This window comes from Pseudophryne corroboree, chromosome 9 (genome assembly GCF_028390025.1).
Source record: "Pseudophryne corroboree isolate aPseCor3 chromosome 9, aPseCor3.hap2, whole genome shotgun sequence".
Classification (NCBI taxonomy): Eukaryota; Metazoa; Chordata; class Amphibia; order Anura; family Myobatrachidae; genus Pseudophryne; species Pseudophryne corroboree.
The window spans coordinates 359,358,027-359,383,181 of NC_086452.1; the positions used below are offsets into that span (position 1 = coordinate 359,358,027).

At 46.0% G+C, this 25,155-nt stretch overlaps 1 protein-coding gene and 1 long non-coding RNA gene across 2 annotated transcripts in view; one reads left to right on the plus strand and one right to left on the minus strand.

Moving 5' to 3' along the window:
• The window catches only part of CACNA1I (calcium voltage-gated channel subunit alpha1 I), a 699,757-nt gene that overhangs the window by 617,920 nt on the left and 56,682 nt on the right, over positions 1 to 25,155 (plus strand). The window contains exons 28-31 of the mRNA XM_063940720.1: positions 4,891 to 4,969; positions 5,073 to 5,194; positions 7,577 to 7,897; positions 17,053 to 17,199. Coding sequence (XP_063796790.1) covers positions 4,891 to 4,969; positions 5,073 to 5,194; positions 7,577 to 7,897; positions 17,053 to 17,199 — 669 coding nt within the window. The remainder of the gene's footprint in view (positions 1 to 4,890; positions 4,970 to 5,072; positions 5,195 to 7,576; positions 7,898 to 17,052; positions 17,200 to 25,155) is intronic.
• Positions 1 to 25,155, minus strand: part of LOC134958253 (uncharacterized) — a 94,568-nt gene that overhangs the window by 49,489 nt on the left and 19,924 nt on the right. The gene's annotated exons all lie outside the window — the stretch shown is intronic.

Genomic DNA, 25,155 nt, shown 5'->3' on the forward strand with positions numbered 1-25,155 from the left:
CATGCACGAGACACCGGGAAAATGGCCGTAGCACCATTTTCCTAGTGGTCTCCACAGCGCTGCTGCTGCCGACGCGGGACTCCGGAGGGTAAGTATTAATTAAATGGCTGCAGGGTGTACAGTGTGGGCCCCACCTGGACCCTGTGTGCACTGCACACACTGCATCAGAGCCGGATTAAGGGCCCGGGGTACTGAAGAAATGGGGGCCCCCTAAGAACTAATATATATATATGGTATCTCTCATTCTACAAATATATCAGCAGTGCGATACCATCCCATGTAACCTGCATGCAAAAATAATAAATGTATTTGCAGCCCTTGCATTGCAGCATGGTTTGTCCAAGTGTAAAGTCACTTGCTTATTTGTTCTGCTCCCAACTCAGAATCAGCCCCAAGATATTTAGAACTGCCGACTCACCAAAACTATATGTCTTTCCTAGTAATTACTGCAGTTACCTGTGATAAAGTAATTAATTAACTGATTGATTGAGGTCAAGGATGTTTTATTCAATGCCAACTAACTAATTTAGCATATGTAACTGTTCTAGTTAATTAAGTGGGAATAACTGGACCAGAGTGTATTGTAATTGAAAGAAGTTGTATTGGAGTGTAAATTAGATTTTTAAATTTTAAAGAGTAATTTATGGGCCTGTTGGGATCAAGCAAGTGCAATATACAGAAGATGAAAAGCCATTTTGGCTTCATGATGATGTTGCTGGGCCTCTATATCTGATTTACTCCTGATTTTGCAAAGTACATAATGTCTGTAAAATCAGGGCCACAAGTGAGTGAGAGAGAGAGAGAGAGAGAGAGTGTGTGTGTGTGTGTGTGTGTGTGTGTGTGTGTGTGTGTGTGTGTGGGGGGGGGGGGGGGGGGGCAAGGTGGGCGAGTACCCAAGGGCCCCCCTCTCTTAGGGCCCCCCTCCTGCCAGAGCTCCCTCAACCCATCTTTAGCTGATGTCCGGTCAAGTGATTGTGACCAGGCTGCGTGCCTGCGCCACTGGACTAAACAGAAGGGCGCAGGCATAGAGGGACACAAGTAGAAGATCCAGGTAAGTGGTGGTGGGGGAGGGTTAACAAACATTAGTGATCATGGTGCTTTTTTATAAATGTCAGCACATTAACTGCAGAGCTGTAAAATGTGCATTTGCATCTCAAGCTGCCAATGGAGGTAATATATAATGCGGATAAAATGTATCCTTCTTCCTGTTACTTGTAATTTTATGTGCGCTCCAGATGACTGCTACAACTAACAGGTACAAAGCAGAGGTGGCAAACCTGTGGGTTTAGGGCACGGGTAGTGCCAGGACCTTCCTGACAGGCGTACAGTTAACAGCAACTTTATTAGACCTACTGTAAGTGTGGGAACATCATACTTATAGATTGATGTTATGGGACTATTTAAAATATACATTTTATTTAAACCTGCAGAAGAGAGCTGACATATAACACTTCTTTCTTTTAGCAACTTATTCCAAACCGTTCCATGTGGTTTCTAAGAGGCCGGGTGGGGATCTCTGTATTGGATGGTTAAGAATAGCCGGGACACACTTTATGATTTGGGGATTGGTGGCAATATTACACACACAGTGGCTGTCTGGAGAAGTTAACCAGTCTTTCACGTGTAGCAGGTTCCAGGGGCGCTCTATGAGAGGAGGAGGCCCGTGTGCTGCCTTATCCGTTTGACGTTCGGGCCTCCTCCTTTCTGCCGGCAGTGCTGAGAGTCTGAGCGCTAGAGGGCTCAGACTCTACTGCGCATGCGCAGATCTCTGGGAAAATGGCGCAGTGGCCATTTTCACAGTGATTTTGTCTACTGCACATAAGCAGAACTCCATGAAAATGGCCGCTGCACCATTTTCACAGTGATATAACAGCTCTGCGAATGTCGGCGTGGGACTCCGGAGTGGTGAGTATTCAAAAACATTGGTGCGGCATGTGCGGTGTGAGACCCCCTAGACTCACTGCACCCATTATATATACGCCAGTGGTGGGTTCCCAACATAGGTTCCAGAATCTGATTATCACTACTGGTGTTCAAGGTTTCCAGTAAACCTTTTTTTTCTGTTTTATTATGATAAATTATTTAACCTTTGCTTCCCAGCTGTCACGCTACATACTGTATGTACTGTAACCATCCTGGTTATCTGAGTCACTACAGTAAGGCTCCTTATGCTATTTTTTACATATTGGTCTTCTCAGAGTTAGACTGCCCAGTACTTGCTGGTCTGGACTGTGGTTCTTTTGTGCTGCTGTTCTGCTGACTTTCCTTTCTTTACTTTGGATATCATCATTCCCATGCCACCATGTCTTTACTCAATACACCTCTTCAGTTGCTATTAATTGCTTCCAATTCTCTATCTTCTTTTCCCTAAGGGAACAAAACTCCCCAAACCAAAATGGTTGAGACTGAAAACTCCAGATGCATTTCATTTAAAATGGGTGGGAATGACAGAAGGTGTAATGAGATTTGTGTCAGTCTCCTGATGGATGAGCTGGCCCCTAGCGAGCCTTACTCCTGTGAAGCTTAGGCAGGTGGTCATTAAGAAAAGAACAAAAACAGACAACGATATCGATTTCAAATCATATCACCATTCCTATAGCAGATAAGCGGATTCCTACTCGATATAGCTGTTCGTACATTAGATAACTCTCCCGAGGCCTTGCATGCACACTGGTATTCTACCAATATATAGACCTTGGTCTGCTCTTTCCCCTTCTGTCCCATTTACCAGATGTTCTCTTAAAGTTGCTAATCGGCAGAAGCTACACGGCTGTTGTCTAATTCCCAGCAGCATCAGAGTCTCCAGCAGCTGATGATCTGCCGGTCTGCTCTATTTTCAAGATGTTTTGCAGCATTTAAACCTTTGATGTTTTAGATTACTGTTTGAAATCTTACAAGCTACGTGATTTATTCTTTCCCCAACAATAGGGTAAATTTAATAAGATGGGAGTTCTATTTAAGATGGGATGTTGCCCATAGCAACCAATGAGATTCCAGGTATTATCTTCTAGAATCTAGAAGGTACTAGATAAATGAGAAGTAAAATCTGATTGGTTGCTATGGGCATCATTCCATGTTAGGGGGTAATTCAGAGTTGATCGCAGCAGGAAATTTGTTAGCAGTTGGGCAAAACTATGGGGGTCATTCCGAGTTGTTCGCTCGTTATATGTTTCTCGCAACGGAGCGGTTAGTCGCTAATGCGCATGTGCAATGTCCGCAGTGCGACTGCGCCAAGTAAATTTGCTATGCAGTTAGGTATTTTACTCACGGCATTACGAGGTTTTTTCTTCGTTCTGGTGATCGTAATGTGATTGACAGGAAGTGGGTGTTTCTGGGCGGAAACTGTCCGTTTTATGGGTGTGTGCGAAAAAACGCTACCGTTTCTGGGAAAAACGCGGGAGTGGCTGGAGAAACGGGGGAGTGTCTGGCCGAACGCTGGGAGTGTTTGTGAAGTCAAACCAGGAACGAAACTGACTGAACTGCTCGCAGATGCCGAGTAAGTGTGGAGCTACTCAGAAACTGCTAAGAAGTGTCTATTCGCTATTTTGCTAATCTTTCATTCGCAATTTTGATAAGCTAAGATTCACTCCCAGTAGACGGCGGCTTAGCGTGTGCAAAGCTGCTAAAAGCAGCTTGCGAGCGAACAACTCAGAATGAGGGCCCATGTGCACTGCAGGTGTGGCAGATATAACATTTGCAGGGAGAGTTAGATTTGGGTGGGTTATTTTGTTTCTGTGCAGGGTAAATACTGGCTGCTTTATTTTTACACTGCACTTTAGATTTCAGTTTGAACACACCCCACCCAAATCTAACTCTCTCTGCACATGTTACATCTGCCACACCTGCAGTGGTGCACATGGGGCCTAGGTCCTCATTCCGAGTAGATCGCTAGCTGCTTTCGGTCGCAGCGCAGCGAAAAGGTAAAAAAGCGGCACTTCTGCACATGCGTATGGTGCGCAGTGCGCGTCGTACTTTCACAAAAGCCGATGTACTTTCACACAAGGTCTAGCGACGCTTTTCAGTCGCACTGCTGGCCGCAGAGTGATTGACAGGAAGTGGGTGTTTCTGGGCGGTAACTGACCGTTTTCGGGGAGTGAGTGAAAAACGCAGGCGTGTCAGATACAAACGCAGGAGTGGGTGGGGAAACGTAGGCGTGGCTGGCCGAACGCAGGGCGTGTTTGTTACGTCAAAACAGGAACTAAACAGTCTGAAGTGATCGCTAGCTAGGAGTAAGTCTCGAGCTACTCTGAAACTGCACAATCTTTTTTTGTAGTAATTCTGCGAACCTTTCGTTCGCACTTCTGCTAAGCTAAGATACACTCCCAGAGGGCGGCGGCTTAGCGTTTGCACTGCTGCTAAAAGCAGCTAGCGAGCGATCAACTCGGAATGAGGGCCCTAATTCAGACCTGATCGTAGATGCGTTCAGATCTGATCGTAGATGTGCTAAATTTAGCACATCTACAATCAGTCACATAGACATGCGGGGGGACGCCCAGCACAGGGCTTGTCCTCCTCATGTCAGCCCCGACCCCCCACCCCCACCCCACGCACAAGTACAAAAGCATCGCACAGCGGCGATGCTTTTGTACTTGAAGAGTAGCTCCCTACCTGCGCGCTGGCAGGGAGCTACTAGTCGCTGTGAAAATGTACAGCACCGATCAGGTCTGAATTAGGCCCATGGTTTTGCCAAACTGCTAACAAATTTGCTGCTGCGATCAACTCTGAATTAGGCCCTTAAATAGAACTTCCATCTTAGTAAATTTACCACATTGTTTACGTGCCTGCCATTAGGCAGTATTTCTTACTTTATCTTCATGTCGCTTGTATTGCTATAATTTCTATAGTAGTGTTTATGTTCTTGTTAGGTGATTGTCCTGTTTTCTATTTCAGGTAGGAAATCTGGGTCTGCTCTTCATGCTTCTCTTCTTTATTTACGCTGCTCTGGGAGTGGAGCTGTTTGGGAAACTTGGTGCGTAACTTATACATAGATACTTAAGGTATTTACGTCATGAAAGTCCTTGAATGTGATGTGACACAAGAATGATATATATCTCTTGCTCTTCCCATCGCAGTATGCAATGACGACCACCCATGTGAAGGAATGAGCCGCCATGCCACTTTTGAAAACTTTGGGATGGCCTTTCTGACTCTTTTCCAGGTTTCTACTGGAGATAATTGGAATGGAATAATGAAGGTAACAAATGAGTGGCCAGGTCTTGCATTGACAATTAGCTTTGTCCAGTTATCCACTAAGGACAGCAAGAACTTACTTACTCACTGTATCTGCTGTTCTCATGTTTCCTATCTTTCCTACTTAATACACTGTGCAATATACAACTTAATAGGCTATGGCCTGCTGTGTCCTCATACACCTATATAAATAAGCACAATAGATCTTGGCATGTAAAAAAGTCATGGCTGCTGCTGCTTCGTAGCACTTCGTATACAGATTCAGACTCAGTCGCACACAAATATACTGTACAAGTGTTTCATATCCAATTAATCAATGCAGTCTTGTGAAGTGTTTCATTGCATCGCATTGTGATTAAGACGTACACTCAATAAAATCTTGTAGCAAGCAGAGTAGAACGGGACCTTGAGATCCAAGAAGGGATGTTTGTCATGACTGCACATGTATAGCGACAGATGTGTCCTCATACATCTTGCCTCAATACACCACGCACTGGGAGATGCCTGGCGTGAGTGAGCTGACAGGTCCCATTCAACTCCATGAGCAACGGGTGTCTTTTTTCGCTGAAAGTGCAGCTTATTTGCATAGCTGTGCGAATATCTGGGTAACCACTGTAGCATAGCATTTCATATGCAGATACAGTCGCAGACGCACACAGAATATAGGCATGCTGCATATATTTTGTAATCAGCATTAGCTGCTTATTCACATCGTTTTGCAAATTAGACACATTTTAATGGAAAAGTCGCACATAAAGACGCTCAGCGCTACTCACTGAATGGTTGTTTAACATACAGGGAGGCTAGATGTAAGTGGACACATCTGTACTTTAAAAAGTATTTGGTAAAATCAATAACAAGGTGGATCATACTAGTATAATTTTATTATTTTATTTGTAATAAAGGCCCCAATTTATCAAGCCGTGGAAAGTGATAAATAGCACGGTGACAAAGTATCAACCAATCAGCTCCTAGCTTCCATGTTACAGGCCGTGTTTGAAAAATTACAATTAGGAGCTGGTTGGCTGGTACTTTACCGTGCTTTTTATCACTCTCCAAGACTTAATAAATCTGGGCCATTATTTGGTTTTATAGACAGTAGACTGAACTATTTTCCCTGTGTGACTTGATCTTGGGGAAAGCTAGAAATACTGTATATGGTAATATTTGTGCGCTGAAGTTTGTTTCAAACTTGAGGTCCTACAGTTCAGTGCACTTGTTGCCTTCACACACTGCTAGTATTAACTATAATAATTAGTATATAATGGGATGAAACAATATTCAGGGATACGTGCTATTTGCCGGCGGACAGGATCCCGGCTGTCTTGGGGCCTAATTCAGATCTGATCGTAGATGTGCTAAATATAGCACATCTACGATCATTTTCTCAGACATGCGGGGGATGCCCAGCACAGGGAAGAGCCAGACGCCCCACATGTCTGGCTCTACCCTCCCCAAACTGGTGCAAAAGCATTGCACGGCGGCAAAGCTTTTGTACCTGACAACTAGCTCCCTGCCAGCGCAGCTCCTGCGCACTGGCAGGGGGCTAACCGCCGCATCCTGGGTCGCAGCGGCTGCGTGTGATGGCACGCAGTTGTCGCGGATCGGCCTCCAATGGTCCGGACAGGGAGCTACCCGCTGCATCCCGGGACGCAGCGGCTGCGTGTGATGTCACACAGCTGCCGCGGCCTCCCCTCAATGGTCTGGACACACCTCCGTTGTCCGGACCACGCCTCACCAACAGTGTTCTAATGCCGTTGGCAATCCCCACCCCGCAACCGCCTCTGCCTGTCAATCAGGCAGAGGCGATTGCACCCCTGAGATGCTTTCAGCATCTCACTGGGCTCCCGGGGTGCTGCGCGGGCGCACTACACAGAAAACCTCAGACTGCAATCGCTGCCGCTGCAGTGACGCAGTCTGAATTACCCCCTTGATCCCAACAGTGGGATCCCGTCCACCAGAATACAGGCAGCGGGGTGAGCGCCAGAGAGCCCCTTGTGGGCTTGCTGCACTCGCCACTCTGCTGGCACAGGTTATATTCCCCGACTATGGGTGTTGTGGACAACCACAGAGGGAGAATAGCATCTCGTCGGTATTCCGACGGCAGCATTTCACCCCTTGACGCGATTCCGGCGTTGGTATTGTGACCGTCGGGATCCCGACTGGCGGTATTGTAACCACTTCCCAATATTCATACATCAACAAAATGGTCCAAAAGCTAGTGATGTTTCAGGGGCAGATGCCCTTTCTCAGATGTTAACAATTGTCAATTATTTAATGTATAAATGCTAATGCAGTGACATCATCAGTACAGTATATTATGTGTGTCAAACTCATGTGGACAAAAGAAATACAATAATGCAAATTCTATATCAATTGTCACCAGGATACTCTACGTGACTGTACCAATGATGACCGCAGCTGCTTGAGCAACCTACAGTTCATCTCCCCTCTCTATTTTGTAAGCTTCGTGCTCACAGCCCAGTTTGTACTTATAAATGTGGTGGTGGCCGTATTGATGAAGCACTTGGATGACAGCAATAAAGAAGCACAGGAGGATGCTGAACTCGATGCTGAGATTGAAATGGAGCTGGCTCATGGCCTTTGTTCTCAGACTTCCCCGGTTTCCTCTGTGGATAATGGTGGACGTGGAGGAAGGCCGGCCACAGAGGGGCATCGTAGCTTGAGGTGCTTTTCCCCTGCTCAGGTACAGTAAAATGGAAACCCAACACATACAGTAGGGTCGCCAGCAGTGGAGTACTAACGATATAATAACAAATATAATCTATAAACATTACTTGAATATCACAAAGATCATATTTAAACCAAACTCACTGATTACCATGGTGTCCATTCACAGACTAGTGCAATATATGGTCAGTATGTATAACTGTTCAGTGCTGTAGTTGCACTACTTTTATGTGATGATCAGCCTTCATTTCCAAAGTGGACCTTAAGCATATACAAGTTTTCCCTGCAGTCCATATTTAGCCCTGAAACATTACTTTAAATGTTCCTACTCTTTAGATATGAAATGCACCTAGATGAACAGGAGTAGTGCTAATTGGTTCATAATACTTTGCTTTACTAGGTACCCACAGAAAATAATAGGTTGGCTTTCACAGGCTCAGCAGATTGGGGTTATACCTCATACCAGTTTTCTTTGTATCAAAATGCAAGTCCTAGACATGGAAGACTGAAAACAAGCAGCCTTCCAACATTCCATACTTAGGGGAGATGTACTGTACCAAGCCTTCTAGAGAGATAAAGTAAAGAGAAATAAAGTATCATTCATTTTTCTCTATCGTCCTAAGTGGATGCTGGGGTTCCTGAAAGGACCATGGGGAATAGCGGCTCCGCAGGAGACAGGGCACAAAAAAGTAAAGCTTTACTAGGTCAGGTGGTGTGCACTGGCTCCTCCCCCTATGACCCTCCTCCAGACTCCAGTTAGATTTTGTGCCCGAACGAGAAGGGTGCAATCTAGGTGGCTCTCCTAAAGAGCTGCTTAGAGAAAGTTTAGTTTAGGTTTTTTTCTTTACAGTGAGTCCTGCTGGCAACAGGATCACTGCAACGTGGGACTTAGGGGGAAAGTAGTAAACTCACCTGCATGCAGAGTGGATTTGCTGCTTGGCTACTGGACACCATTAGCTCCAGAGGGATCGAACACAGGCCCAGCCGTGGAGTCCGGTCCCGGAGCCGCGCCGCCGACCCCCTTGCAGATGCTGAAGCGTGAAGAGGTCCGGAAACCGGCGGCTGAAGACTCCTCAGTCTTCATAAGGTAGCGCACAGCACTGCAGCTGTGCGCCATTTTCCTCTCAGCACACTTCACTGGGCAGTCACTGAGGGTGCAGAGCGCTGGGGGGGGGCGCTCTGAGAGGCAAATATAAACCTTATACAAGGCTAAAAATACCTCACATATAGCCCATAGGGGCTATATGGAGATATTTAACCCCTGCCTGACTGGAAAAATAGCGGGAGAAGAACCCGCCGAAAAAGGGGCGGGGCCTATCTCCTCAGCACACGGCGCCATTTTCTGTCACAGCTCCGCTGGTCAGAACGGCTCCCAGGTCTCTCCCCTGCACTGCACTACAGAAACAGGGTAAAACAGAGAGGGGGGGCACATTAATGGCTATATATATATATATTAAAGCAGCTATAAGGGAGCACTTAATATAAGGATATCCCTTGTATATATAGCGCTTTGTGGTGTGTGCTGGCAGACTCTCCCTCTGTCTCCCCAAAAGGGCTAGTGGGTCCTGTCTTCATTAGAGCATTCCCTGTGAGTTTGCGGTGTGTGTCGGTACGTGGTGTCGACATGTATGAGGACGATATTGGTGTGGAGGCGGAGCAATTGCCAAATATGCAGATGTCACCCCCCAGGGGGTCGACACCAGAATGGATGCCTTTATTTGTGGAATTACGTGATGGTTTATCTTCCCTTAAACAGTCAGTTGAGGACATGAGGCGGCCGGACAATCAATTAATGCCTGTCCAGGCGCCTCAAACACCGTCAGGGGCTGTAAAACGCCCTTTGCCTCAGTCGGTCGACACAGACCCAGACACGGGCACTGATTCCAGTGACGACGGTAGAAATTCAAACGTATTTTCCAGTAGGGCCACACGTTATATGATTTTGGCAATGAAGGAGACGTTACATTTAGCTGATACTACAGATACCGTAAAACAGGGTATTATGTATGGTGTGAAAAAACTACAAACAGTTTTTCCTGAATCAGAAGAATTAAATGACGTGTGTGATGAAGCGTGGGTTGCTCCTGATAAAAAGTTGATAATTTCAAAAAAGTTATTGGCATTATACCCTTTCCCGCCAGAGGTTAGGGCGCGCTGGGAAACACCCCCTAAGGTGGACAAGGCGCTCACACGCTTATCCAAACAAGTGGCGTTACCCTCTCCTGAGACGGCCGCACTTAAGGATCCATCAGATAGAAAGATGGAAGTTATTCAAAAGAATATATACACACATGCAGGTGTTATACTACGACCAGCTATAGCAACTGCCTGGATGTGCAGTGCTGGAGTAGTTTGGTCAGAATCCCTGATTGAAAATATTGATACCCTAGATAGGGACAATGTTTTACTGTCGTTAGAACAAATAAAGGATGCATTTATCTATATGCGTGATGCACAGAGGGATATTTGCACACTGGCATCTCGGGTGAGTGCTATGTCCATTTCAGCCAGAAGAGCCTTATGGACACGACAGTGGACAGGCGATGCGGATTCAAAACGTCACATGGAGGTTTTGCCGTATAAAGGGGAGGAGTTATTTGGAGTTGGTCTATCAGACTTGGTGGCCACGGCTACTGCCGGGAAATCCACTTTTTTACCTCAAGTCACTCCCCAACAGAGAAAGGCACCGACCTTTCAACCGCAGCCTTTTCGCTCCTACAAAAATAAGAGAGCAAAGGGCTTGTCGTACCTGCCACGAGGCAGAGGAAGAGGGAAGAGACACCAACAGGCAGCTCCTTCCCAGGAACAGAAGCCCTCCCCGGCTCCTGCAAAAACCTCAGCATGACGCTGGGGCCTCTCAAGCGGACTCGGGGACAGTGGGGGGCCGTCTCAAAAATTACAGCGCGCAGTGGGCTCACTCGCAGGTAGACCCCTGGATCCTGCAGATAATATCTCAGGGGTACAGGTTGGAATTAGAGACGGATCCTCCTCATCGTTTCCTGAAGTCTGCCTTACCAACCGTCTCTTCCGAAAGGGAGAGGGTGTTGGAAGCCATTCACACAAGGAAAGGGGTATTATTCCACTCTATTTGTGGTACCGAAGCCGGATGGCTCGGTAAGGCCTATTCTAAATCTGAAGTCCTTGAACCTCTACATAAAAAAGTTCAAGTTCAAGATGGAGTCACTCAGAGCAGTGATAGCGAACCTGGAAGAAGGGGACTTTATGGTATCCTTGGACATCAAGGATGCGTATCTACACGTTCCGATTTACCCCGCACACCAGGGGTACCTCAGGTTCATTGTTCAAAACTGTCACTATCAGTTTCAGACGCTGCCGTTCGGATTGTCCACGGCGCCTCGGGTCTTTACCAAGGTAATGGCCGAGATGATGATTCTTCTTCGAAGAAAAGGCGTATTAGTTATCCCATACTTGGACGATCTCCTAATAAGGGCAAGGTCCAGAGAACAGCTGGAGACAGCTTTAGCACTATCTCAAGAGGTGCTAAGACAACACGGGTGGATTCTGAATATTCCAAAATCCCATTTAATCCCGACAACTCGTCTGCTGTTCCTAGGAATGATTCTGGACACGGTTCAGAAAAAGGTTTTCCTTCTAGAGGAAAAAGCCAAGGAGTTATCCGATCTGGTCAGGAACCTCCTAAAACCAGGAAAAGTGTCAGTACATCAATGCACAAGAGTCCTGGGAAAAATGGTGGCTTCTTACGAAGCAATTCCATTCGGCAGATTCCATGCAAGAATATTCCAAAGGGATCTGTTGGACAAATGGTCAGGGTCGCATCTGCAGATGCACCTGCGAATAACCCTGTCACCAAAGACAAGGGTGTCACTTCTGTGGTGGTTGCAGAAGGCTCACCTATTAGAAGGCCGCAGATTCGGCATTCAGGATTGGATCCTGGTGACCACGGACGCCAGCCTGAGAGGCTGGGGAGCAGTCACACAAGGAAGAAACTTCCAGGGAGTATGGACGAGTCTGGAAAAGTCTCTTCACATAAACATTCTGGAACTAAGAGCAATCTACAATGCTCTAAGCCAGGCGGAACTTCTCCTGCAAGGAAAGCCGGTGTTGATTCAGTCGGACAACATCACGGCGGTCGCCCATGTAAACAGGCAGGGCGGCACAAGAAGCAGGAGTGCAATGGCAGAAGCTGCCAAGATTCTTCGCTGGGCGGAGAATCACGTGATAGCACTGTCAGCAGTGTTCATCCCGGGCGTGGACAACTGGGAAGCAGACTTCCTCAGCAGACACGATCTTCATCCGGGAGAGTGGGGTCTACATCCAGAAGTCTTCAACATGTTAATAGACCGTTGGGAAAGACCAATTGTAGACATGATGGCGTCTCGCCTCAACAAGAAACTGGACAAATATTGCGCCAGGTCAAGAGATCCACAGGCAATAGCTGTGGACGCACTGGTAACTCCTTGGGTGTACCAGTCAGTGTATGTGTTTCCTCCTCTGCCGCTCATACCAAAGGTATTGAAGATCATACGGCAAAGAAGAGTAAGAACAATACTAGTGGTTCCGGATTGGCCGAGAAGGACTTGGTATCCGGAACTTCAAGAGATGCTCACGGACGAACCGTGGCCTCTACCTCTGAGAAGGGACCTGCTACAGCAGGGTCCCTGTCTTTTTCAAGACTTACCGCGGCTGCGTTTGACGGCATGGCGGTTGAACGCCAGATCCTAAAAGGGAAAGGCATTCCAGAAGAAGTCATTCCTACCTTGATTAAGGCACGGAAGGAAGTCACCGTGAAACATTATCACCGCATTTGGCGAAAATATGTAGCGTGGTGCGAGGATCGGAGGGTTCCGACGGAGGAATTCCAACTGGGTCGTTTCCTACATTTCCTGCAATCAGGATTATCTATGGGTCTCAAATTGGGATCCATTAAGGTTCAAATTTCGGCCCTGTCAATATTCTTCCAAAAAGAATTGGCCTCTGTCCCTGAGGTCCAGACTTTTGTCAAGGGAGTACTGCATATACAGCCTCCTGTGGTGCCTCCGGTGGCACCGTGGGATCTAAATGTAGTTTTAGATTTCCTCAAATCCCATTGGTTTGAACCATTGAAAAAGGTGGATTTGAAATATCTCACATTGAAAGTGACTATGTTACTAGCCCTGGCCTCTGCCAGGAGAGTATCTGAATTGGCGGCTTTATCTTATAAAAGTCCTTATCTAATCTTCCATTCGGATAGGGCAGAACTGCGGACTCGTCCGCATTTTCTCCCTAAAGTGGTATCAGCATTTCATCTGAACCAACCTATTGTGGTGCCTGCGGCCACTAGCGACTTGGAGGACTCCAAGTTGTTGGACGTTGTCAGAGCCTTAAAAATATACATTGCAAGGACGGCTGGAGTCAGAAAATCTGACTCGCTGTTTATATTGTATGCACCCAACAAGTTGGGCGCACCTGCTTCTAAGCAGTCGATTGCTCGTTGGATTTGTAACACAATTCAACTTGCACATTCTGTGGCAGGCCTGCCACAGCCTAAAACTGTAAAAGCCCACTCCACAAGGAAGGTGGGCTCATCTTGGGCGGCTGCCCGAGGGGTCTCGGCATTACAACTCTGCCGAGCAGCTACGTGGTCGGGGGAGAACACGTTTGTAAAATTTTACAAATTTGATACCCTGGCAAAGGAGGACCTGGAGTTCTCTCATTCGGTGCTGCAGAGTCATCCGCACTCTCCCGCCCGTTTGGGAGCTTTGGTATAATCCCCATGGTCCTTTCAGGAACCCCAGCATCCACTTAGGACGATAGAGAAAATAAGAATTTACTTACCGATAATTCTATTTCTCGGAGTCCGTAGTGGATGCTGGGCGCCCATCCCAAGTGCGGATTATCTGCAATACTTGTACATAGTTATTGTTAACTAATTCGGGTTATTGTTAAGGAGCCATCTTTAAGAGGCCCTTTCTGTTGTCATACTGTTAACTGGGTTTAGATCACAAGTTGTACGGTGTGATTGGTGTGGCTGGTATGAGTCTTACCCGGGATTCAAAATGCCTCCCTTATTGTGTATGCTCGTCCGGGCACAGTACCTAACTGGAGTCTGGAGGAGGGTCATAGGGGGAGGAGCCAGTGCACACCACCTGACCTAGTAAAGCTTTACTTTTTTGTGCCCTGTCTCCTGCGGAGCCGCTATTCCCCATGGTCCTTTCAGGAACCCCAGCATCCACTACGGACTCCGAGAAATAGAATTATCGGTAAGTAAATTCTTATTTTTCAAGCACAGCCTGTAAAATGACCATTAGTACCTTAGTTTTTACTTTATCTCTCTCCACTTTATGTTCCCCCATATGTTATCATTATGGAACTAAGAAGTAGGGAATGAAGCAGGTATGGGGGGAAGTTGTGCTGGCTCTTTTTTTTTTTTTTTCACTAGGGCAAATCTAGTCAGTATGTCACTTGCTGCTGTTGCAGAAATACAAGCCAGTGTGTAAGCGTGACACTGAAGAAGCAACTTACAACCTCTGACAAAGGTGTCTTTCATCTCCTACAGGCCAGGCGAGGAGAGAGGGTGCTGGGTAACAAGGCTTAGAGGCGCTTGAATAGTGCTTCTCAGTAACAAGAGCTTCCCTGTCTATTATGGAGAGCAGTAATCGTCTTCCTGAAAGCTCATACAGTGTATGTGACATCAAGAGGAGCTGCCAAGATAACAAGTCACCGTTCTCTGAAATACACAGAGAAGCTGTAGCTGAAATTGTATCAAGGTGGCTGCAACATTTGTGGCAATCTAGGTTCTACTAGAACCCACCCCAGATGTAGATCACTAGTGTGACCCTCTCTTTATGTACACAGATACTACAAATGTGGCTTCTGTGAGCCCTGTAACTAGTACTACACTACTGGTTGTGTCTTGTAGTCCTGTCTTAGGAGGGATGTATCAAGAGAGACAAAGCGGATAAGTTGCCCAAAGCAATCAGCTTCCAACTATTATTTATTAGCAAATTCTATAAAATGACAGTTTTCACCTGATTGGTTGCTTTGGGAAACTTCTTTTTATCTCTCTCAAAGATTTTATAAATCTCATCCTTAGAGGGATATCTATCAAAGCTTGGCAAGACATAAAGTGGCAAGAGATAAAATACTAATACTAACCAATCAGCTACTGCTATGTTACAGGCTGTGTTTGAAAAATGATAGGAGCTGATTGATTGGTACTTTGGGGCCTAGGTACTAAGCGTTGGAGAGAGATAAAGTGGACGGAGATATGGGGTCTATTGACTAAGCTTTCAAAAGAGATAAAGTGGACCGAGATAAAGTACCAGCCAATCAGCTCAGCTTCTAACTGCCATGTTACAGGCTGTATTTGAAAAATGACAGTTAGGAGCTGATTGGTTGATACTTTATCCCCGTCCACTTTATCTCGGTCCAAGACTTGGTAAATAGACCCTAAAGTACCAGCAAAGTACTTAACTGTTATTTTTCAAACACAGCCTGTAACATAGTTAGGAGCTGATTGGCTGGTACTTTAGTTGTGTAAACTTCATCTCTCACCAAGGCTTAGTAAATTGGGGTCTATTCATGAAGCAGTGAAAAGAGTGGAGAAGTCGCCCATGGTAACCAATGAGCTGCTACGTATAATTTTCTAGAATGCACTTGATAAATGTCCCTTAAAAGCTGATTGGTTGCCATAGGCAACTATTCCACTGGCTCACTTCTCCACTCTTTTCACTGCTTCATGAATAGACCCCTAGAGACCCCAGAGTGTCTCTCCCCACTTTACTTCTCCATGGTTTGATACATTTCTCCCTTAATAACTAATAGATAGAAATAATGGTCAATACTACAAACACCACTTTAAGGTAGTGATATCACTCTACCCACATTTGTTTTGTGCATAAGAATGATGGATATGTTAGTGAACATAGGGAAAGATGTAGAAAACCTTAGAGAATTTTTTTTTTAGATGTTGCTCATAGTAACCAATCAGGTTCTAGATATTATATTTATCCAGCAGAGTCTATAAAATAACAGAGCTGATTGGTTGCTATAAGCAACTTCTCCACTTTATCTCTCTACAAAGTTTGATACATCACCCCCTAGTTCTCTGGGGTGGTGTGTAGTAGACATCAGTAGGCAGGGGCATTTATAAAGTCTGCTACAGAGAAAACCAAAATGAGCAAAAAGGGGAGTGATATTTGTGCAGGCATCACATGGCTATTATGTTCTCTCAGATAAATATCATGATCAGCTGCTTCTGACTGGGATGTAAAAGTGCCGGATTGTAGTAGTCTGCCTCCTCACTCACATACACTTGTATGCATTGGCATAGCTATAATGAGTGCAGAGTGTGTGGTACACACGGGGCCCTGTGACCAAGGGGGCTCACTCTGCGTACCCATATAATTATACTTACCCTTCCGGAATCCTGTGGTAGCCGGCGCTGCAGACAGAAGTCTCCCAACTAGTGATTTGCGCATGCACAGTAGAGATGTCACCAGGAACAAGGCACAGGCGCCATGTTCCCAGAGACCTGTGCATGCACACAAAGCCTAGTACAGTCGCTGTATTATATGACATGCAACGAATCATGTGGTCTGCCTAAAAGAACAATTTTTCATGTGTGTACAGTATTTAGCATATACGAAAACCATGAAAAGCATTGCATGAGTACAAAAATATACAGACGAAATGCATTTGGCATAGTTCTTGGTGGGTATTAAGGTTAGGGCCCCAGGGAGGGGGGGTACACTTAGGGTTAGGTATGGGGGGGGGGGGGGGGGTTTGCCATAGCCGCCATCACCCAATATTTAGCCCTAGCCACCACCAGCGGAGGGTCAGGGTTACAGTGTGTGTGTGTGTGATGGGGGGGAGGGGGAGAGGTAGATGCCAGGGCCGGTTATGTGACCACCGGCATCCCGTACACCGGGATAATGTATCACACCCATACAGACAAATGTATGCATGTCATGAACATGACACATAAGGAAGTACACATTTGCCATTACTTATATGATCGCAATGTCAGATATCTACACTCTAGCAATCTATGGGGGACATTTACTAAACTCTGGTTTTACAAACTTCCATTTTCAGTGTTTTTTGGAGGAATTTTACCTCGGGATTTAAAGCTTTAAAATGTTTTATTTGTTTAAAGGCACCATTTAGTAAATAAACCCTTATATCCTTTAATTTCACTTTTTCTTTCAGGAGAACTTGTGGCTGGACAGTGTTTCACTAATAATTAAGGATTCATTTGAAGGCGAATTAATGATAATTGATAACCTGTCCGGATCTGTTTTCCATCACTACTCCTCTCCAGCAGTATGTGAAAAGTGCAACCACGACAAGCAGGAGGTAAAACCTGAGATTTTTTATTTTCATTATTATTAAAGCAGATCCTCAAGGAACTATTGAGCATCTCTAGGGTGTAAAGATATGCCTTATTACTGTCAGGGCTAAAATGTTTTTTAACTGGGAGACAGCAGTTTCTGAATACAGAAGCAGTCCTGTAGTGGCAAATTACAAGGAGACAGTACTTTCCTGTCACAGGCGCACACCAGAACGCAGTGCTTCTACAACCAAAGTGTTCATTGTGACAGGGAAACTTCAATACTAAGGATCTATTTGATGCCTTCAGAACAGATATTTCTCTTACGTCCTAGAGGATGCTGGGGACTCCGTAAGGACCATGGGGATAGACGGGCTCCGCAGGAGACATGGGCACTTTAAGAAAGACTTTAGATCTGGTGTACACTGGCTCCTCCCTCTATGCCCCTCCTCCAGACCTCAGTTTGATACTGTGCCCAGTGGAGACTGGGTGCTTTTCAGAGAGCTCTCCTGAGCTTTCTGACAGAAAGTATATTTGTTAGGTTTTTTATTTTCAGGGAGCCTGCTGGCAACAGACTCCCTGCATCGAGGGACTGAGGGGAGAGAAGGAGACCTACTTCTCTGAGTTTCAAGGCTCTGTTCTTAGGCTACTGGACACCATTAGCTCCAGAGGGAGTCAGAACACAGGTCTCACCCTGGAGTTCGTCCCGGAGCCGCGCCGCCGTCCTCCTCACAGAGCCAGAAGATAGAAGCCGGGTGAGTATGAGAAGAAAAGAAGACTTCGGAGGCGGCAGAAGACTTCATGATCTTCACTGAGGTAACGCACAGCAGTGCAGCTGTGTGCCATTGCTCCCACACACCTCACACACGGCAGTCACTGTAAGGGTGCAGGGCGCAGGGGGGGTGCCCTGGTCAGCAATATAAACCTAATTTCTGGCAAAAGAGATATATATACAGCTAGGTACTGTATATATAAAGAGCCCCCGCCAGTTTTTATTATATTTAAGCGGGACAGAAGCCTGCCGCTGAGGGGGCGGGGCTTCTCCCTCAGCACTCACCAGCGCCATTTTCTCCACAGCACAGCTGAGAGGAAGCTCCCCGGACTCTCCCCTGCTTATCCACGGTGAAAGGGGGTTTCAGAGAAGAGGGGGGGGGGCACATAATTGGCAGCAAATAATAGTAGGACAGCGCTACTGGGTAAACACATTGTGTGTTTTTCCTGGGGTATTAGCGCTGGGTGTGAGCTGGCATACTCTCTCTCTCTGTCTCTCCAAAGGGCCTTGTGGGGGAACTGTCTTCAGATAAGAGGATTCCCTGAGTGTGTGGTGTGTCGGTACGTGTGTGTCGACATGTCTGAGGTAAAAGGCTCTTTTAAGGAGGAGATGGAGCAAATGTGTGTGTGGTGTCTCCGTCGACAACGCCGACACCTGACTGGATATGTGGAATTAAGTGCTGAGGTAAATTTATTGCACAAAAGATTAGAGAACAGACAGGGAATCTACCCATGTCTGTCCCTATGTCGCAGGGACCTTCAGAGTCTCAAAACGCCCACTACCCAAAATAATAGACACTGATACCGACATGGAGTCTGATTCCAGTGTCGACTACGATGATGCAAAGTTACAGCCAAAACTGGCAGAAAAGTATTCAATATATGATTATTGTAATAAAAGATGTTTTGCATATCACTGATGACCCATATGTCCCTGACACGATGGTACACATGTTTAAGGGGAAGAAAGCTGAGATAACATTTCCCCCCTCTCATGAACCAAATGAATTGTGTGAAAAAGAGCGGGAATCTCCAGACAAGAAACTGCAGTTTCCCAAAAGAATTCTCATGGCGTATCCTTTCCCTGCTAGGGCCAGGATACGATGGGAATCCTCCCCTAGGGTGGACAAGGCGTTGACACGTTTACCCAAAAGGTAGCGCTGACATACCAAGATACAGCTACCCTCAGGGATCCTGCAGATAGCATGCAGAAAAGTACTTTGAAGTCCATTTACACACATTCTGGTACACTACTCAGACCGGCGATTGTGTCGGCAGGGGTTTAGAGCGCTGCAGCAGCGTGGACAGATACCTTATCAGCGGAGATTGAAACCCTAGATAAGGATACCATGTTATTGACCCTAGGATTTATAAAAGATGCTGTCTTATATATAAGACATGCTCAAAGAGACATTGGTCTACTGGGTTCTAGAGTCAACGCTATGTCGATTTCTGCTAGACATGTCCTGTGGAACATGCAATGGACAGGTGATGCCGACTAAAAGAGGCATATGGAGGTTTTACCTTACAAGGGTGAGGAATTGTGTGGAGAAGGGCTCTCGGACCTGGTCTCCACAGCTATAGCTGGTAAATCTGATCTTTTGCCTTATATTCCCTCACAGCCTAAGAAAGCACGACATTATCAAATGCAGTCCTTTCGGTCGCAGAAAAACAAGAAAGTACGAGGAGCGTCCTTTCTTACCAGAGGTAAGGGCGCAGGGCACAGCTAGTTCCCAGGAATAGAAGTCCTCCCCGGCCTCTACTAAATCCACTGCATGACGCTGGGGCTCCGCTAAGGGAGTCCGCCCCAGTGGGAGCACGTCTTCGACTCTTCAGCCACATCTGAGTTCACTCACAGGTGGATCCCTGGGCAATAGAAATTGTTTCTCAGGGTTACAAGCTGGAATTCGAAGAGGTGCCTCCTCGCATGTTTTCCTTATCGGCCCTACTGGCTTCTCCCCCAGAAAGGGAGATAATATTAAATACAATTCACACATTGTATCTCCAACAGGTGGTGCTCAAGGTTCCCCTCCTTCAACAAGGAAGGGGATATTACTCAACCTTGGCTGTAGTCCCGAAACCGGACGGTTCGGTCAGACCTATTTTAAAATTAAAATCTCTGAACCTATACTTGAAAAGGTTCAAATTCAAAGTGGAATCGCTCAGAGCGATCATCGCCAGCCTGGAAGGGAGGGATTTTATGGTGTATCTAGACATAAAGGCTGCATACCTTCATGTTCCCATTTATCCACCCCGTCAGGCGTACCTGAGAATTCCGGTACAGTATTGTCATTACCAATTTCAGGGTAATTGGCGGAAATGATGGTGCTCCTACGCAAGCAAGGAGTCACAATTATCCCATACTTGGACGATCTCCTAATAAGGGTGAGATCAAAAGAGCAGTTGTTGAACAGCGTGTCACTTTCGCTGAAGGTGTCACAGCAACTCGGCTGGATTCTCAATATCCCGAAGTCACAGTTGGTTCCTATGACTCGTCTGCCCTTTTTGGGTATGATTCTGTATACGGACCAGAAATGGGTTTATCTTCCGATAGGCTAGGCCCAGGAACTAATGACTCTGGTAAAAAACCTATTAAAGCCAAAACAGGTGTCAGTGCATCACTGCACTCGGGTCCTGGGAAAGATGGTGGCATCTTACGGGGCCATTCCCTTCGGCAGGTTCCATGCGAGGACTTTCCAATGGGATCTACGGAACAAGTGGTCCGGATCACATCTACAGATGCATCAGTTAATCACACTGTCCCCTAGGGCCAGGGTGTCTCTCCTATGGTGGCTGCAGAGTGCTCACCTTCTGCAGGGTCGCAGGTTCGCCATCCAGGACTGGATTCTGGTAGCCACGGACGCGAGCCTCCGAGGTGGGGGAGCAGTCACACAGGGAAGAAACTTCCAAGGTCTTTGGGTCAAGTCAAAATACTTGTATTCAAATCAACATCCTGGAGCTGAGGGCCATATACAACGCCCTTCGGCAAGCGGAAACATTGCTTCGCGACCTACCGGTTCTGATCCAGTCAGACAACATCACCGCAGTGGCTCATGTAAACCGCCAAGGCAGCACAAAGAGAAGAGTGGAAATGGCAGAAGCCACCAGGATTCTCCGCTGGGCGGAAAATCATGTAAGCGCATTTTCAGCAGTTCATTCCGGGAGTGGACAACTGAGAAGCAGACTTCCTCAGCAAACATGACCTGCATCCAAGAGAGGACTTCTTTAGGAAGCCTTCGCACAGATTGCAAGTCAGTGGGAACTGCCACAGATAGACATGATAGCGTCCCGCCTCAACAAGAAGCTACAGAGGTATTGCACCAGGTCAAGAGACCCTCAGGCCGTAGCTGTAGATGCCCTAGTGACACCGTGGGTGTTCCAGTCGGTCTATGTATTTCCCCCTCTTCCTCTCAAGGTGTTGAGAATAGTAGGAGGGAGAGGAATGAGAACAATCCTCATTGTTCCAGATTGGCCACGAAGGACCTGTTATCCGGATCTGCAGGAAATGCTCACAAAAGATCCGTGGCCTCTTCCTCTAAGACAAGACCGGTTTCAACAGGGGCCATGTCTATTCCAAGACTTACCGCGGCTGCGTTGGACGGCATGGCGGTTGAACGCCGGATCCTAGCAGATAAGGGTATTCCGGATGAGGTCATTCCTATGCTAATAAAGGCTAGGAAGGACATGACATCTAAACATTATCACCGTATATGGCGAAAATATGTTTCTTGGTGTGAGGCCAGGAATGCTCCTACGGTAGAATTCCATCTGGGCCGTTTCCTTCACTTCCTGCAAACTGGAGTGAATTTCGGCCTAAAATTAGGATCTATTAAGGTTCAGATTTCGGCCTTATCCATTTTCTTTCAAAAGGAATTGGCCTCTCTCCCTGAAGTACAAACTTTTGTGAAGGGAGTACTGCATATTCAGCCTCCTTTTGTACCTCCGGTGACGCCTTGGGACCTTAACGTGGTGTTAAGTTTTATTAAGTCACACTGGTTTGAACCACTTAAAACGGTGGAGTTGAAAAATCTCACTTGGAAGGTGGTCATGTTATTATCCTTGGCTTCGACTAGGCGAGTGTCGGAATTAGCGGCTTTATCACATAAAAGCCCCTATCTGGTTTTCCATATGGATAGAGCGGAATTGCGGACCCGTCCTCAATTCCTGCCAAATGTGGTTTCATCCTTTCATATGAACTATTGTGGTGCCTGTGACTACGCGGGACTTGGAGGATCCCGAGTCCCTTGATGTGGTCCGGGCTTTGAAAATTTACAGTCAGAAAAACAGAAGCACTGTTTGTCATGTATGCAACCAACAAGATTGGTGCCCCTGCTTCAAAGTAGACTATCGCTCGCTGGATCTGTAACACGATTCAGCAGGCACATTCTACGGCAGGATTCCCGTTACCTAAATCGGTCAAGGCCCATTCCACTAGGAAGGTGGGCTCTTCTTGGGCGGCTGCCAGAGGGGTCTTGGCGCTACAGCTGTGCCGAGCTACTACTTGGTCGGGTTCAAACTCCTTTGCAAAGTTCTATAAGTTTGATACCCTGGCTGAGGAGGACCTCCTGTTTGCTCAATCGGTGCTGCAGAGTCATCCGCACTCTTCCGCCCGTTTGGGAGCTTTGGTATAATCCCCATGGTCCTTACGGAGTCCCCAGCATCCTCTAGGACGTAAGAGAAAATAAGATTTTAAACCTACCTGTAAATCTTTTTCTCGTAGTCCATAGAGGATGCTGGGCGCCCGTCCCAAGTGCGGACTACTTCTGCAAGACTTGTATATAGTTATTGCTTAAATAAGGGTTATGTTATAGTCTCATCGGTCTTGGACTGATGCTATGTCGTTTTCATACTGTTAACTGGATAGTATATCACAAGTTATACGGTGTGATTGGTGTGGCTGGTATGAATCTTGCCCTTGGATTAACAAAAATCCTTTCCTCGTACTGTCCGTCTCCTCTGGGCACAGTTTCTCTAACTGAGGTCTGGAGGAGGGACATAGAGGGAGGAGCCAGTGCACCCCAGATCTAAAGTCTTTGTTAAAGTGCCCATGTCTCCTGCGGAGCCCGTCTATCCCCATAGTCCTTACAGAGTCCCCAGCATCCTCTACGGACTACGAGAAAAAGTTTTACTGGTAGGTTTAAAATCTTATTTTTTAAGTCCTGGCTTGCTGTGGGTATTTGCTACAGAAGGCAAATGTCATAGGTATACAGTAGCTGGCAACCTGTTAAGGCTAGTATGTTCCAGTGACGTTGATACAGGTGAAGTAATTAAAATCTTTTTACAGTGCAACTGCAAATATGTGTCAGTAAGTAAGAGCAGGCAGTCTAAAGGGTCATATACACTTATAGATAACGATGGTAGATATGAACAATATCATTCACAAATCATCAATAAATCGTTTATACCGCCCAGTGTGGATGTACCAACGATGAACGATGCACGTCCACACATTCGTTCATCTTTGATCTATCCTCGCCAGTTTGGACAATATAGATGTAATGTACTGTCATATCATCTAAATCGGCCATAGATATCATCCAGTGTTAATACAAACATTGTTGATGAAAAATCGACCAACGATAATATCGTTGGTCTTTAAAATCGCCCAGTGTGTAGGGCATTTAAGGTGCATGCATCCATACAGGAATAAGAAGAAGACCAGCGAAGGCAGAAAAACACGATAAATCAGAATGAAATGAAATTTAAATTGTTAAAACTGACTTTTGTTTGAGGCACCAGCGAGCAAGGTTATGCCTGTACCTACCTAATTTTACTTGTTTTGCATGCTGATGATTTTATGGCACTATTTTCTTTATTATTCTGCCCATATCTCCACATTTTCTGTTTAATCATCTCTCATCAGCTCCATAGATCATTTTCATATATTACATAGGAGTATAGCACTCCTCCTACTTCCATTGGCAAGGTAAAATGGTCCTCACATATCCCAAAAGCAAAATAACATTGCCTATTAGAGCTATACATTAAACTATTTATATAGTCCTACATACAGCAAAATGATGCTATGGGCTGTTGCATCCAATCCAATTGGGTGCCTTGAGAGACGTGATATGTAAGAAAAGATCCCCTTATTTGGTACAAGCCTCCGCATTCCTGCAGGCCCGTCCTAAGCATACATATTATATTCAACTGCAGAGCTTACAATCTAATTTGGTTATTAAGTCAAAAAGAGAGAGAAAAGCTTTATAACAGTAGAATACTGCAAATAATAACAGATAATAGTGTCTCTGAAATGTCTAGAATATTCACACTACTTTGTTATCAAAAACTATACCCAAAACATGTTATAGTAATTGCATTCCTAGCATTCTATTCTCAGTGAACAATACAGCAAAACAGTGAATTGCATAATGGCATTAGTGTAGGGAGTTATACAGCAATTCATAATAAAGGGGGTTATTCAGGTTTGTTAGCAAATCAAAAAAGTTAGCAATTGAGCAAAACCATGTGCACTGCAGGTGGGGTAGATATAACATGTGCAGAGGGATTTAGATTTGGGTGGGTTAGTTTGTTTCTGTGCAGGGTAAATACTGGCTGCTTTATTTTTACACTGCAATTTAGATTTCAGTTTGAACACACCCCACCCAAATCTAACTCTCTCTACACATAATACATCTGCCCTACCTGCTGTGCATATGGGCCCTCATTCCGAGTCGTTCGCTCGGTAATTTTCATCGCATCGCAGTGAAATTCCGCTTAGTACGCATGCGCAATAATCGCACTGCGACTGCGCCAAGTAATTTTACAATGAAGATAGTATTTTTACTCACGGCTTTTTCTTCGCTTCGGCAATCGTAGTGTGATTGACAGGAAATGGGTGTTACTGGGCGGAAACACAGCGTTTTAGGGGCGTGTGGATAAAAACGCTACCGTTTCCGGAAAAAACGCAGGAGTGGCCGGAGAAACGGGGGAGTGTCTGGGCGAACGCTGGGTGTGTTTATGACGTCAAACCAGGAACGACAAGCACTGAACTGATCGCAGATGCCGAGTAAGTCTGAAGCTACTCTGAAACTGCTAAGTAGTTTGTAATCGCAATATTGCGAATACATCGGTCGCAATTTTAAGAAGCTAAGATACACTCCCAGTAGGCGGCGGCTTAGCGTGTGTAACTCTGCTAAAATCGCCTTGCGAGCGATCAACTCGGAATGAGGGCCATGGTTTTGCCCAATTGCTTACTTGCTTAACCAAAG